We start from the raw sequence: 16383 nt of genomic DNA on the forward strand, positions 1-16383 counted from the left end.
ATCGCCCTATATCCTCACTGCATTTTTCCCCAGCAGCACTGCAGCTCTGACTTATGTCACATATGTAGTTTTTTTTTCTTTAATGTGTTGTATCTTGGAAGTGAAGTGAAGCGGTGCCATTTAAGATGTGAGCCAAATTGCATAGAAATATGATTGAAGCACCATTCCTCCTCATCTCCCTCTATCTATGTGTTGTATGGACTCAGTCGGTGTTTTTCACAGGTATTTAACCATTGTTTTGCCCTCTCTTTACCCTCCAGCTCTCCAGCAGGTGCTGTTGCATCGCAGGGTAACCAGGAAGTAGCATGATAGCAGTGACAGACCCGCTATAATGATGCAGCAATGAGGTTTAATGGGGCTGAAAACACAGGCTGACTGGCTGGCAGTAAGGCTACACAGTCAGGGAGAGGCACAGTTGGTGTGAAGCTGTTTCCAGCTCATGACAGATGTTAGAGAGAGAGGGGGAGAGGGAGGAAGAGAGAGAGAGAGACGGGGAGAGAGACAAAGAGACAGAAACAAACAGAGCCTCAGAGGGGGAGAGGGGACAGAGAGAGAGGTGAGTCTTTGCAACATGCGGAGTGAGAGATCACCGAGAAGTTATAAGCCGACAGTAACTTTGAGCAAAGTCAAGCAAAGTTCATTCACGGTGTGGGCACTTGAATGCACTTTAGTACATATCCCCGAACGTATTCTAACAAGTAAATGTGTTGTACAGCCAACTGTGTCTAGTAGGATTTCAATAACCAAACAATATGCCCCCTATTGTTGATATTGTTCCATTCTCATTCTGGATTTCTCCGCTGTCTGAATTTAGACAATAGAGGCAGCACTGAAAAAAACTGAGGCAAGTCTGTTTCGGCAGTTCATGGATTTTCCTTGTCAGGCATGCAATATACTCAGTAGGGTAAATGGAGTGGGGAACAGAGGCTAGACAATGACGCAAATCTGCATCCATCCCCCTTGCTAACTACCAATTGTGGAGAAAATGTGTACAGAAACAAAAATTTTTTTTGACCTATTGTTGCTGGAGCTAGGCAAACCACCATGAGATATTGTTGAAGACATGTTGGTTGTGGGTGAAATTGGTTAGTAAGCACATTGACCACAAAACATTTTAGGATTAGGATTCTGTGGCATTTCCCCTCCGTAGACAACCAGATGAATTAAATATCTTACACACAGATTCTCTCTTGCAGCTCTGCAGTAAAAATATAAGTCTTTGTTGTCCAGTAAACCCAGCCATACTGTTGCTAATGAGAAAATTTAAAGCCCACAGTTGGAGTGTAAAGCACAGAGGATGCTCTGCAGCCGGTTTGAGTGACAGAGGATCGGCTCATTCAAAGCTTTGTAACTGGAAATAGTGTGACACTGAGCATTATCAAACTATTCCGAAATCTCCCAACTATGTTTGGATGTTGAGTAATATTATCCTTATTAGTGTGTTTGCTTCAGCAAGTCACACCTTAGGGACCTAAGGCACCACCTACTTTTATCTTCCATCACTTTTATCTTCCATCTTCTTCTTCGGCTTCACAGCATAAATCACTGACCGCTGACTGAACGTTTAAAGTATTAGCATATTCAAATTTTAAAATGCTCGACATTCAGATGTTTAAAAAGTTTGTATTCAACTTTTTAGACCTTTTTTGCTTCATAAAATATTTATCTTTTATCTCCTTTTTAATAATGGGAGTCAACAGGGAGGCTATGTAAACCCAGCCCTATTTGAGCTCTTTGTACTTCTTCATACTGTAAGCTACAGACTTCATTCACACTTTAAACACGTCACATTGTCTAGTAATTTGTCACTAGAATCAGCTTTTTGTACTTTTTGAGATGTCGTAGTTTAAGTTTAATGGGTTTTCAAGATTTAGGCTGGAAGTGAATGGGGGCCCATTAGAGTGAGTGATGTCACAATTCACCCACCAATCATTTTTCAGTGTTCAAAATCTTACTGTTCTGATTGGCTGCTTCAACTTTTTTCAGTCTCAGCAGTGAGTCTGCACCAGTGTTTCGCAGATTTGCACTATTACGCTCTTCTACTCTTTCATTGCTTTCATTGTTTTTTTTCCCCAGCTACTTCAACTTTCTTATTTTTCATGCTGAAACAAGCACATCATTTTTCTGCAGAAAATGTTGCCTAGTCTTAACCTTTGTCTACTCGCTGGATTGCATTTACTGGCTGGCGATGTTAATGACTGGAACTAAACATTCTGTCTTTGCAAATGGTGAGGCCTTACTGATTTCAGTGGCATGATTCTTGTTGGCAGACAGATGTGCCTTTGATGTGCTGGTTTTGCTCATCACTATATTTATTGTATCAACATGTACACACATAGGCATGCACCACAAAGTAGAGGATCACATTTCAACCAGTTTCTCTGTGTGAAAAGACACAAAATAGGCCAGACCACCACAGATGTGTCCCTGGTGACGACGAGAGATATTCATATTCAGAAAGAATATTCCAAATTTTGTCTCGGGAGCTGTTCCTCTTCTTATTCTGAGTCACTGATTACATAGATGGCTGGGATCGCACTAGGCCAGACGTTTACTTCCCACTTTGGAAAGCAAACAGCTTCAGTCATGCAAAGGGAAATCCTCCATGGATAAAGGAGATATTTAGGCTCACAGGGAGTCACGAAGGACTACTTTAATACACGTTCACACAGATATTCGCCCACACACACACACACACACATACACATACACACACACAGACATCATCATGCATTGTTTGTCCTAGTACCACTGTCATACCAAATACTCACTAAAGTAAGACTCCATTATACAGTAAACAGTGCAGCACATTAGGTCTGTATATTGTGCATTGATACAATATATGTTTAATTTTCCATGACAGCAGCACATACCTCAGCATAACTAAAGCACAGCAGTCAACTGAACTACAGTGAGACTCATAAATGTTACACAAGACCTGACGTTATTTTGTTTAAAAGATGACTTCAGTGACATTTATTCTTTATGAGATTGCGCACATGGAAAGATGAGAGAGAGAGAGGCGTGGTGTGGACTTGTGAGCCCACTAAGCCACCAGGCCCCACTGATATTGAACACATTCATCCACACTTTGGCCGACCCTCACACTCGAATGACTTGAGTGAATATTTAACATCAAGGCAGGCCTACTTAGAGGCTTTCTGAGCTCGTCTTGATCTTAAAAATGCAGAGGGGTTTGCAAACCGTAGTGGCTGACTGTTTCAAGAGGTCTTGTAATGTTTGTGCATCCACCCTACCATCAAGGTTTTGGAAAGCTGAGGGAGCTCTCATTACGAAGCATGTAATGAATACATAAACATTATTACGCTATGGTGGAGGGACGCAGCCAGCAACGCAGCCATAAACTCTCATGAAGCATAGAAACATCACAGAGTCATTTCAAACATCAACAAGCACTCTTGGGGACTAAGTATAGGAATAATTTTATGAAATCATGAAGTCATGGCTTGAAGTCATGGCATATGTAGTTATAATTTGCAGAACGTGTGCATAATGCACCCTTTTACTTTCTCTGTCTGTCACTCTGTCTATGAGTCTCTCTCTCTCCTGCGAATATCAGCAAAATGTAAGCGATCCCGCATCCTCCATCAAGCTGTGTCCTGCATCCTACTTCATTTGCAAACACTGTAGCTTTACACACAAACACACACACACAGACACACACACACACACAAACTTTGGTCTCCTGTGAAGGATCATTTCAATGGAGCACTGCCAAACAGAACAAAAATGACTGAAGTAATCCAGTCTAACTCACTGAGAGGCACATGACAAGGAGGTTCCCTCACTGCTGTGGAAAATTTTAATGCAACTCTGTTAACGTCTATGAATCCTGAGGGGGTTTTCTTGTCGCGGTAGGGGTTTTCAGTGAAATCTTTATTCCCCTTTTGAGGGGAGTTAAGTGGCAGAAATTCACAAACAGTTTACTGAGGGACATTCAATCATAATATGAAAATAAACAACCTGAATGATACCGCCTTACTCCGTAATGCATTTATTGCTGCCAAAACAGCTTTCAGCAGAGTGGCACTCGGCTTTCGTCTGACTTCATTTAGAGCTTCTCACAAAGGAAAAACTGTCCTGCTGAGCGTGAAGACAGTTTAATGTCCACATTTGTCCTCACTCAGTAAGGCGATTAGGTTGAAAACCTAACATCACAAAACAGAATCCATTTCAGTTCCGCACATGATCTTCCTATGATCTTCCAATAAATACTCGGGCAGTAAAGTTGAATTATTAAGAACTTTTATTCACTGGAGAGCTAAGTAGCATGGATATTAAAAAGTTCCCATATCCATTTATTTTTTCTTTATGGAAAACTAAATTTTATTGTAAGGCATAATACAAGACTTAATGCCATTAAGACATTTTTGTGTATGGCTCAGTACTTACTGCACTTATTACTACTACTACTACTACTACTACTATTACTAGTCATATTTATAATAGGTAACAATCTCTGTGTCTCTCTGTCTAACCACCTCCCTCTTTCCACTACTCCTCCTTTTCCCTTCCTGCCGCCCTCTCTCCTTACAGCAACAGGAGCAGGACCCCACCAACCTGTACATCTCCAACCTGCCGGTGTCCATGGACGAGCAGGAGCTGGAGAACATGCTGAAGCCCTTCGGTCACGTCATCTCCACACGGATACTGAGGGACGCCAACGGCCTGAGCAGAGGGGTCGGCTTCGCCAGGTATTCAGAGGGGGATGCACACACACACACACACACACACACACACACACACACACACACACACACTGACAGAGACAGTTACAGTCCTGCAGAAATCTTGCGTTCACTAAAAAGTCAACATGTCAGCATGCAAGTAATGCTGGTTCATTTTCCCACTGACAGATAAGATTTTGTGCTGGCTTGGTTTTGCAACACCACGCCAGCATTGTAAGAAGCAATCTGCAGCACAAAATGATGCCACAAGCATACTGTATCTGTTTCTATATACACCAGTATTATGCCATGCATTCTATTTGATAATCAAACAAAAAATAACACTAATTCGGCTCTATCACGCTGATACATATTTTAGATAATTGCAAGAGACGATATTACAGTTAGCTGACTCCCCACCATTTACAACCACAGGACATCTACCTCTAATGATATGGCTCCACACTCCACTACCCTTGGCCCCTTCCTTTTCCTCGTGTGTGTGTGTGTGTGTGTGTGTGTGTGTGTGTGTGTGTGGTCTTCTCAGTTACACTGTGGAGTGTGTCAGTGATTAGAGTGCAGTCAGGGTTCCATTCAGGGTCATCGGCTATGTGAAGGAAACCCAGCACACACAGAGGCATGCATGTGCACACATACATGCATACCACGGACACTAAGACACACACACACGCTCACTTTTGCAAACATGCACAACCTCTTTCTCTCTCTCTCTCTCTCTCTGTGTGTGTGTGTGTGTGTGTGTGTGTGTCTCCCCCCACACACAGGCTCTGCTTGCCAAGCAGGCAATTAGTCATTGAGCTATGATTGGGTGAGTAGAGCTGAATAGGGGCAGACAAAGAGGACATGACACACAACAGATCAGACTGAATGGACCTTTTTAACAGGGACAAAGAGAGAGGAAACCCCATACAGCACACACACACACACACACACGCACACACACACACACACACACACACACAGCTAAACACACATACATGCATACATGGATCCTGAAAAGCACACACAAGCACGCACAAACGCACATGCATGCACTGAATCACTGTAGTCATTTTAATAAGATAACCTGTCAAAAATGTAATAAGTAATGTAATTGTATTAATTCCTTCATTAAAGTAATGTAACTTAATGACATTTGGTTACTTTTTGATACATTTCTAATTTGAAAAAAAAAAAAAAAAAAAAAAATATATATATATATATATATATATATATATATATATATATATATATATGTCTGAATTTGCAGCACTGAAATGGGTTATTGTGTGATGTCATGGCCACCTGCCTTGACTTGGTCGGCTGTTCACCGGCACAGCAGACAAGTTTCCTAGAACAATGCGTGTTGATTTGATTGGCAGACGAGGTGCGGTGCGAGTTCAACCAAGATAAGCAAAAACGCTCAAAATTTGAGCGCATACTGCCAAATGAATGGACCCTGTCTAGACGAAGAGACAGCTCCCTGTAAGCCATTCTCTCCTTGATGGTATTACACTCCAATGTGTCCCAACAGCTTTTGCTGACCTGCGTTGTTTGGAAATATGACAAAAGAGGGCACTCTTGCACAGCCAAATGATGCTTAAATTACTAACTTGCTGACTGTAAAAAAGCTGATTGTGTTCTGAAGTAACGCCTCTCTCCCTCTCTCTCTCTGCCTCTCTTCCTCTGTCTGTCTCGCTCTATTTTTCCATCAGGATGGAATCAACAGAGAAGTGTGATGTGGTGATTCAAAATTTCAATGGGAAGTTTTTGAAAACCCCTCCAGGCATGACAGGTACGAGCTCTCCTCTCCTTTGGACTTTTGATTTTCTGTCACTGCCCAGTTTGTCTGGAGCATCCTAGTTTTACCCAGGTACACTGTCAGCATTTTCTCCCCGCATGAAATGGGATGACCAGGTAGACTGGGTTTGGTGCACACTGTCACTTTGTGCCGGCAGAGTCACTCGTCTCCTGCAGAGAGAGAGCAGTCGCCCTCTCCACAGGACAGGGTGCTCACCTCAGGGGCAGCCCTACCTTCGGCCTCTCGCGCTCAACGTTTCCATCGAGCCGCTGCACTCAGAGATCAAATCATTTGAACTTGATCCTCGTTTGCCGCTGACAACCAGCGGCAGTTAGAGCTCTGTGTGACACGTGTGCTGATGAGCGAAGATGGACGAGATATCCATCTTGCCATCTTGTGTCTGCGTAGCAAACGCGGCGCTGAGTGCAGGGCGAGGAGCTTGTGCCCACATCATCACCAGAACAGGAAGTGGACAGCTTGCATGAGTGCGTTAGTGCGTTATCTCCCACCTGTCTGAGTACTAGCATCATATTTGTTTCATGGGATTTTAATGGATGCTGTTGTGAAGCCAGCCGTGGTTTCTCAGCGGTATGTGCGCCGTCTGCGATTGAATCAGTACAACCGGTGAGGAGGTCCTCTTCTCACGTTACTACACACATGTGACATTAAAGTCATTTCCTTACCTCATTTTTTTCTCACATTACAGATGTAAAAGGATAATCTTACATTATTACATGTTTATTTAAGGGATGTAAAATTTTGGCTAGAATTACTGAGTTGAATCGTCGCCTTGAATTGCGGTTTACAAATTCAAATTGAAATGAATCATCTCAAAAAAGAAAAATTGGTCTTACCAGCCGGTGAATCAGACTGAATCACTGATAAGCCAAAGAGTCAACTCTCCTGCTCTCATTGCTGCTGCAGGCACTGACGACAGTGTTTTTACTGATCGATTATCACCGCATCTTCCAATGAATGTGATACTTTCATTGGCTGACAAGTTTACACTTACAGTTTACAACATCTGTCTGTATGCAAACCAGTAGGAATCTGTTGTTTGTGTCGATGTGATAGTTAATGCATTAGTTGGCGACTGAATGCAGATACACTTAATGCAGATATTTACAGAGCAGGGCGGTCGATGGACGATATATAATGCAATATCATGTTGTTTTTGTTTTTTGTTTGTTACTTTGTTTGTTTGTTTGTTTTTGCATCTGAAAAAAGACAAAAAGGCCGTGTAATAGTTATAACAAATGAGACACAAAATAGCCTGACTTAAACGATCATTTATTTAACACTAATGTCATGTTCTGCTTTGTCTCTGTTTGCTGAAGTAGATCTGCAGCGCTCTCATTTTAAATACATATAAAATAAAATGAAATTGAACGAAAAAAGTTGTAGTGCACTTAACAGTGGGATTGGATGATGCAGATATCAGCCGGATAAATCGGCCGACCGACCACCACTGTGCATCAACTCTGTCGTTTTGCATCCCTCTCTCTCATTATGTACACCACCTTGTGTTGATTTAGCTGAGAGAGCTGAGGGATTAATTCCTTGACTGTACATGACATGGATTGAAACACACACACACACGCACACACACACACACACACACACACACACACACACAAGCATATACACATGCAGACAGACGTCCCCTAAAGGAAACAATTTGTCCGTGCTTGTGGCCCATATAAACAGCAAACATTCATTCCCTCTTTAACACAGACTGGGAGAGGAGGGGGTGGATAAGGCGGAAGTGGAGAAAGAAAGAAAGACAGAAAGAAAGAAAGAAAGAAAGAAAGAGAAAAGTGAATAGAAATAGCAAGGGAGGGGAGGAGGAGAGACAGGAGAGTGAGATGCAAGATTCCACAAGATTTGAAGAAATGATGAAGGCTGTGTGGGTGTTAGAGAAAGAGAGACAGAGGGCCAAGCGGGTGACTAAATATGAGTGAGATAAAAGAGGGAGGGCAGGGTGGAAGAGAGAGAAAGCAGAGGTGGTGGGGAGGGTGGAGGAGGGGGGGGGCCCAAATTGAAAGCGACAAAAGAATGAGGGAGTCGAGACGGAAATACGGGGGGATCAGATCCAGACAGAGAGGAGGGAGGAGTGGTACACTGAAGAAAATGGAAATCAAAGACAGACAGAGAGAGCTGCACTCCATGCTGTGGCAGGATGATTTGTGAGGGATGGTGCCGCGCTCAGTTTCTCTCTCTTATACACACACACACACACACGCACACACGCACACACACACATCTGTGCTGCTATAAACTGTGAGGTGTAGTTGTATAGTTTCTCAGCAGACAGGAAGACAAGTGAGTGATGTTTCATTCTATCCATCTCTGCATCTATCCATCTGTGTGTGTGTGTGTGTGTGTGTGTGTGTGTGTGTGTGTGTGCGTGTGCAAAGTCGTCCCACTTGCAAAACAAAGCCCCTTCCCTTGTTATCAGCTTTATGCTTCCAGTCGCTCCAACATGGGAGTTCACAAACCAAATCTAAGAAATCTTCAGTGACATTATGCAGGTTCTTACATTAAGTTACAGGAAGGGAAATGATGAAATATGACGATAAGCTGCTTGATCACTGAGCAATAGAACTGAGCAGCAAACAATGTTGTTACAGTTTGTTTGAGAGTCGTATATTTACAGAAATTCAGCGGTAATCTGTGACCTCTTCAACTCTGTCGCTTCCACAGGCAGGCTTGTCTTTGTGGTGCAGTGAAAATGTAATGTAGCTTCAATGGAGCGCTGTAGCCACAAGATACAGAATATGTATGTGACATTGTCGCGCACTCTGGGAGTTTTTTTTTTCTGACTTTAAAGCTACTTAAGAGGACGTTTAAGGTAAAATCAGAGTTCAAGGGCTGAGAATTATTTGTATCCAAATGCTGCCAGTAACAGGACTGTACTGAGGGATGCCTTATGAATTTCTCTCTTTCTCGTGCACACACATACACACACACAAACACACACAGATACACTTTCTCTAACCACTGTTTGGGCTGTTGCAAAATATGGACTCACAGAACTTCATATTTATGTATCATAGGTTGACCTGTCAAATTTCTCTGAGCCCATGAACCAGTGAAATTTACAATGGCCCCAAGAGTTCAACGCACTGCAGCTGACCATATGCAAACACACAAAATACAAGCAAATAAGAAAATACATGTAGCCTGGTATCACCGCACCAATTCACAAATGCAAATTAGTGTGGAACCTATCAATTCATTATTGATTTCCAAGGGGCGTTAACAAAGACAGTCTGTGGGCATTATCAACAGTCACAGACCAAAATGCCTGTGGACACCATTGCATAGACCTACAACCAATCAGAGCAGTGTGTGACGTAGCTGAGCAACCACTGAGCCTGTAGCGATGTTCCTCTCTCAGTCATCGTATCAAACCTGCCCCATATTAGATAAACAGAGATGTGATTGGATAGATCTACAATCAGCCATGCAGCATTTAGGAAACTGCTGCACTTATACCAAACAACTGAAGTGTGTCCCCAGAACCCCTGTCAGTGTGTTTAGCCCACCTTACGTCGACTTAGCATTAGACTTCTTCGGTCAAAAATGTGCTTTCAGGGTCTATAAACTAATATTGATAGTTGCTGTTTACTGGAACCAGATGTGTTTGTCACTTTTAAGTGTCCTCTGGAAACACTTCCGTTGTCGTTTGGTGTAATTGCAGCACATTTTCTAAATCTTTTCTGTATTGTGTTTTCTTCATTTACTTGTGTTTTGTCTGTTTGCATGTTGTCTGAGTTTGCCGCACATTTACTAAATGTTGGGCATGTGTTGCCAAATTGCTGAAGATGTTTTCTTAATTTGCTTTTTTGTCTAATTGCATGTGTTTTCTTTGAGCTCTCAGGGCCACCGTAGAAATTGGTGGAAGAGAGAATCTGGCAGGCCAAGCGCTGTGTGCTGATCCACCACACACACACACACACACACACACACACACACACACACACACACGCTTGCACACTGTGTTTACTGATCTAATACACAGAATGAAAATATGTGTCTCTGAAGCCAGGTTCTGTTGATTTATGTCACCGGCTTCCTGTGCCACTGACTGTCAGAGTGTGGCATTGCTCTATTGCGATGACATTTTGACAGGCCTTTGTGTTTTTGTTTTGTCATTAGTCTATTTCTGTTTTCAGATTTTCAGTTTTTGTCCTAAAAATCCCCAAGAAAGCCACTGTTCTCAAGAGTTAATGTTGATTGTTGATGCTGCAATGCGGGCGCTGTGCAGCAGCTGCATGTTTTGTGTGCATGGTGCATGCTTGTACATATATCTATCTATATCTACATCTATCTACAGATAGATATAGATATAGATACAGATATAGATATATGCATGTACTGGTGCCTGTGCATGTGTGTTCCTCTGATGAATACCATGATCCATCCACCCATGCTGATGTATAGACAGGCTACAGTCATATTTCATTGTCCAGCTGCTGGATTTATGCCTGTATTGATCACATGCCTGGAGCTTCCATCAGCCCTCATTAACAGGAAGTCCATTGATCCACAGCTTCCTGCTCTATTGTAGAGTTCCCTTTCATAGAGATAGAGCATCCAGATTGGGCATGGAGTCGAATCCATCTGTTCTTTAAACTCCCATCCTATTGGTTTACAATAATGACTGATCCCTCTCCATATTTTCCCCCTAAACATCCTGTTAAAACAGAAATTACATGAAATCAGGGATGTCATTTTTGTCAAAATGACAAAAAAAAAAAAAAAAACAACATATGAATATCCATAGAAGCATAATATCTAGAGTAGAAACTGAGCCATACCTCCATAGTCCCTTGAATAAATCCTGGATATCTAGAATGGGTGTACATTTCTTTCGCTGGCCTCCAGCTCTTAGGAAGGGACCCTCAGGTTGTGTTTGCTACATATAAAATATTTAGATTGGACCTGTAGCACATGCACAGTTATCTGAACCTTGCCGGGGCTGAAAAACTGATGCTACCTCAGTTTGTTGTAAATTAAAATGCAAAAAAAAAAAAATCCTTCTTTTATTTATTTTCCAAAGATTTATAAAGAGAATGTTAAATGTACAGTTCACTCAAAAAAGTTATTTTCCCACTTGTGTCGAGTGAATTCTATCCTTCCTGATGGTTTCTGTGTGGACTGGAGAGGTTTTCTGCCCCAGGGAATAGGAAATTCTCTGGCGTCCTAGGAGCTGGTTTGTAACAAAACTCTTCGTCCTCGAGGGCTATGGATTATGGGTATCTGTGTTAAAAAGAGCCGATGCTGTTGAGTTTCTCACGTGTAAATTTTTGATGGTTTGAGCTCCATAAAAAAACTATCCAGCCTCATTGTATTGGGCTGAAGGGGGAGCACACTGAAATGATCTGCTTGGATAGGTTGCACTAGGGGTAAGTATTTTGAGTGAACTGCACCTTTAGTGTTAATTCTGTTTTAGTCACTTAATTCCAGCCCATGTTGCAACAAGGAGTGAATATCTATATATTTTTTCTTGTATATGCATTTTTGGCATGGCTTTGAGGGAATTGAGTGTCTTACAAACACAGTATTGCAGTGGTGAGTGGAGGCAGCGTGTGTTTTCTATATGTTGTAGCTCTACCATCTCGGAGTTCAATAATAAATCCCACCCCGTGCTGCGAGAGCGAGCTGGCAGCAGTGGGAAGCCCTCCCCATCTGCTGGCTTACCGCTGCCACCCACCGCTCCAGCATGACCTCGTCACACCAAGTTCATTCTTAATATTGTCATCCTCCCCGGTGTTCCTGATGACATTTTCAAACAGTCAGCACTTAGCAGCTGAAAGCAAATGAACGTGAACTGTAACGATGTATCCGAACATCAGCCAATCCGAACCGAGTTTCTCCATTCATTTTGGTTTTGGTTCGGAGAAAACAGGTGGAGGATATCACTGGGCCTCACCTCGGTGGGTTTTCCCCGAGCAAACATCCTCTCTAAATCCGAATTCAGACACTTATTTCTGTGATCAAAAACTGCTCTGTTTACGGTTATTATAAACACGAACAAATTTTCCCTGAAACAGGAGACTGGAATAACACTTGCAAATTCTGTTTTCGGGGTGGATTTTTGCTTCAATTCTTCTTTTTCCCTTTGTCATCTCTTTTTACAAATAACAATCAATTCCCGGAACAATAATAAATCACTTGCAAAGTTATTCCCCAGACTGCAGGCACACACACACACACACACACACACACACACTCACATACAAGCCATGCAAGCGCACACTTGGCTCTTCTCAAAAGGCCCAGTGTTTCTCAAGAGAACTTGTTGATACTGAATTGAAATTTGCTTATACCGAGTCTCTATTTGATGTCCCTGCAGGCTGATAATGGCAATACACTCCATTGAATTGTCAAGGGACATGACTAAGACGTGGAGTCACTCTCTTGTGATTTGCCGCTGATGTGTCACAGTACAAGTAAATTGCCAAAGCCCCCAGCCTCGATATTATCACTTATTAGTGGAGAAAAAGACAATACTAAGGAGCGGAGTTCAGGAAAGGAAAGAAGGAAATTAGCCATTTTTTCTTGCTCTCTCTCTCTCTCTCTCTCTCTCTATTATTCATTCTCACCCGTCACACCCTCCACCCGTCTGTTCCGTCTTCATTTTGTTTCTTTGTCTCTTCCTCCCCAAACACCTCTGTCTTACATCTCCCCTTTCGCTATCCTCACTTATCCTCTGGCCGTTGTCCCTCACACATTTGTCACTCCCATCCTATTTCTCTCCCTATCCCCTTCTCTCTCTCTCTCTCTCTTTCTCTCTATTTGATAGAGTGTTTTAGTTTTTAATAGCTCTCCTTGTCCTGAGCTCCCCTCACGGTTACACAGACGCAGGACAACAATGAGGAAAATCTGGATCTCAGAAAAGGCCCATTAACATCAGCAGCTCCGATAATAATCAGGAGGCTTTCAAAGGAGTGCGCGGCCTTAAATATCTGGTGTGATCACGAGGCATTAAGTCCCCATTCATGGAAGAAATGGTTCAATAGTTTCATAAATGGGAAATGAATTTTATTTGATGTTCCTTTTTAATGGAAGGAAAATTGAATGAGGCCATACTGAGAAAAAAAGCATGTAATGATGCGGCGTCGCGGCACCATCAATGCTGGTGTCAGCTTATGTGTGTGACTGGAAGGCACTTATCCAATACTCGAGCACAGGGATGGGCACAGAAATGCAGTGCTTTTTGTGAGCAAGCCAAATCCCATCAATATTATCAAGTAGGGTTAGACCAATTATTGGTTTACTGATACATGGAGCCGATACCTGCCTGGCTTTCTTGACGATCAGACAGCACCATGTCCATGTCGCCCCTATAGAAATTCAATGGATAGATTCAGCACTGTATGGGAAATTTCAGTGCTGCCAGTGACCCTACCAATAGCCATCTTTGAGGAACGGATTGAATTAATTTATTGACACATCATGACAAAACAAGAGCCTGCCTCTTCAGTAAATGTGCTGCTCAAGTTTTTTTTTTTTTTTTTTTTTTTTAAACAATTGGAATCCCTTTCTTAGCCCATCTCAGGCTACCATTAATATTTAATGTTAATGAATTAGGTGTCAGTTAATCCTAATTAGCTGTATTGTTCTTGATAAAGTTAATGATTTATGGCAAAGCCACGGCACAAACAACCTACTAAGTAAAGCTCAACTCTGAAAAGCAACGTTCCTTTTTTTTTTTTTTATCAAAATGAAGAGCCACAAGGCTGCTGTCACTATTATTCTCTTGTGAAAACAGAACATAGTTATGTTAGCTGTACATCAGGCTTATTGTATATCTGACATTGTGTAGAAACTCTTCTGCCTTCTACAAATATTCTTTTCATGGTGAACCAAAGACGGTTCTACTCATTCAGTTTCTATGGTCTTTCCCATCTGATGTGAAAGAGGCTGTTCTGTTGTTCTTTTTTAAAGAGAATTTTATGTCTCTCATCTTTTCATTTGCAATATTCTCTTTGTTCATTTTGTTTATTCAACATTTCACTACAAAGAGATTTACTCTACTTAAAGCTTAATTGTTTGGTTTTGAGTGTGGTCACAGAGAATCAGCTGTCAGCATATTAACTTAGTCTGTATTGAAAAATAAATGTTGGTGAAACCCATCAAGGAAGAAAGAAGAAAAATGTTAACTTTTGTTGCTTTAGATTCTTTAATTATCAGAGAAATAAATATACCATATCAGTCCTTTTCGTTTCTGCTTGTGTTTCACACATTTTATTTGTGTTTTTTAAGCATTACTTATGCAGTCATTATACATATAAACACCCTGTGCCACAGTTAGCAACCCCTCCACTCTGGTCATCCATACCAGGCCGTGAGGTGAGAAACACCTGCCGTGCAGTTCAGCCGACTCTTCTCAAATCAGGACGAGACAGTGAGCATTGGCATGTCGGGGTGTTCTTGGGGTCCTTGGGGCGTTCTCTGAGGTAAAACTGATGGGAGCTGTCGCAACACCTGAAAATCCCCATGAGAAAACAGATCTGTATTTTTTATAATGGTCCAGGGATGCTCTTGGGGAATGTTTTGGTGAGTAGTTGTCATTGACAGCTCCCACTCCATGTGGCCTTACTTTAACCACCACAGCCAGTGAGGTGGAGACAGGACCAAGACCATTTTACTTTGGTTTAATTGTCTTGCCAAGCATCCTTATATCTGCCCCAGCGCTCTATCTACACTCCCCTCCCAATTTTTTCATTAGCTGTTGCATTTTATTACAATAGGCTTAGTCATTAACTTAATTCAAAAAAATTATAAAGATGGTAAGAGCCATATAAATAAACAGTGTCTGTTTTTCATTTGTGGAGGCAAAGAGTTGGCTTTCTCTCGTGTGTGTTGCTTGAACAAGTGACCCCCTGGAGAGCATGCTGTTCTATCACAGGCCTTTGAACTCTTTGATGCCGAACGTCTCACACAGAAAAAGGATTGCGCCCCATTTAGCCCAAGTGAGGGATTCCACATATTTTCACATTTGGGGACTGGGTCTCATATTTTCTATCTGAATGATTTCCCATGTTGCCAACTAATGGATTTCATCTCATTTTAATTGAGAAATTTTCAATTTTTCCCATTCCATTTGAGGAATTGGATCCCATTTATATAATCTTTGATACTTCCCTTCCTGTCACTCCAACAGTGAAAACCCCAAACATTGTGGGCTGAGGGTTTTTGATTGCTTGGGGATAGGGTGGTGGCTTGCTCTGAGGATCATTATGAGCGCAAAGGCTTGAGCAGGGCTTCACCTACTCTGCCTTTCGAACTAAGAATATCCCGTATGGCCAGAATCCCCCTCCTCACACCTTTTACCTCTCATTTCTCTCTGTCTGTCCCGCAAAGCAGAGAGGCATGTTTTTCTGCTTAGTCTGAGATTAAACAGTTTCTGTGTTGCCCTGCAGTGGTTTGCTACATCCCACGGCTATAATCAGTGGTAACAGTATGTGCCCCGGGCACCACTGTTCAAGCTCCCCGCCCTATTGCCTATATAGAGATCTTTTAAGTTCAACACTAAACACCAGAGCAGGAAAAAATCCATCTGAAACCGATGAAGCTCCTCTTTCTGTCTGTGTAACTTCATAGATCTCTCTGTTTCTCACATATTTTATTCACCTACACACAAGAACATTCACACACACACACACACACACACACACACACACACACACACACACACACACACACACACACACACACACACACACAAACAGACACGCACGCACATGCACACACACAAACTATCTCTGTCTTGTTTACATCCCCTGCTGCCGTCACGTCCTTCATGTCCTGTTTGCCTGGTGTTACATTGTCTCCATGGTGACAGGATGTCACAGTGTCGGCTGATTTTTTTTTTTTTTTTTT

At 42.1% G+C, this 16383-nt stretch overlaps 1 protein-coding gene across 2 annotated transcripts in view; it reads left to right on the plus strand.

Annotated features, from left to right (window-relative positions):
• LOC115373884 (RNA-binding motif, single-stranded-interacting protein 3) overlaps window positions 1–16383 on the plus strand; it is a 143794-nt gene that overhangs the window by 85439 nt on the left and 41972 nt on the right. For both annotated transcript variants that reach the window (XM_030072508.1, XM_030072509.1), the window contains exons 5-6: window positions 4558–4715; window positions 6404–6483. In XM_030072508.1, the coding sequence (XP_029928368.1) occupies window positions 4558–4715; window positions 6404–6483 (238 nt within the window). The remainder of the gene's footprint in view (window positions 1–4557; window positions 4716–6403; window positions 6484–16383) is intronic.

The sequence above is a fragment of the Myripristis murdjan genome, chromosome 16 (assembly GCF_902150065.1).
Source record: "Myripristis murdjan chromosome 16, fMyrMur1.1, whole genome shotgun sequence".
NCBI classification, from domain to species: domain Eukaryota; kingdom Metazoa; phylum Chordata; class Actinopteri; order Holocentriformes; family Holocentridae; genus Myripristis; species Myripristis murdjan.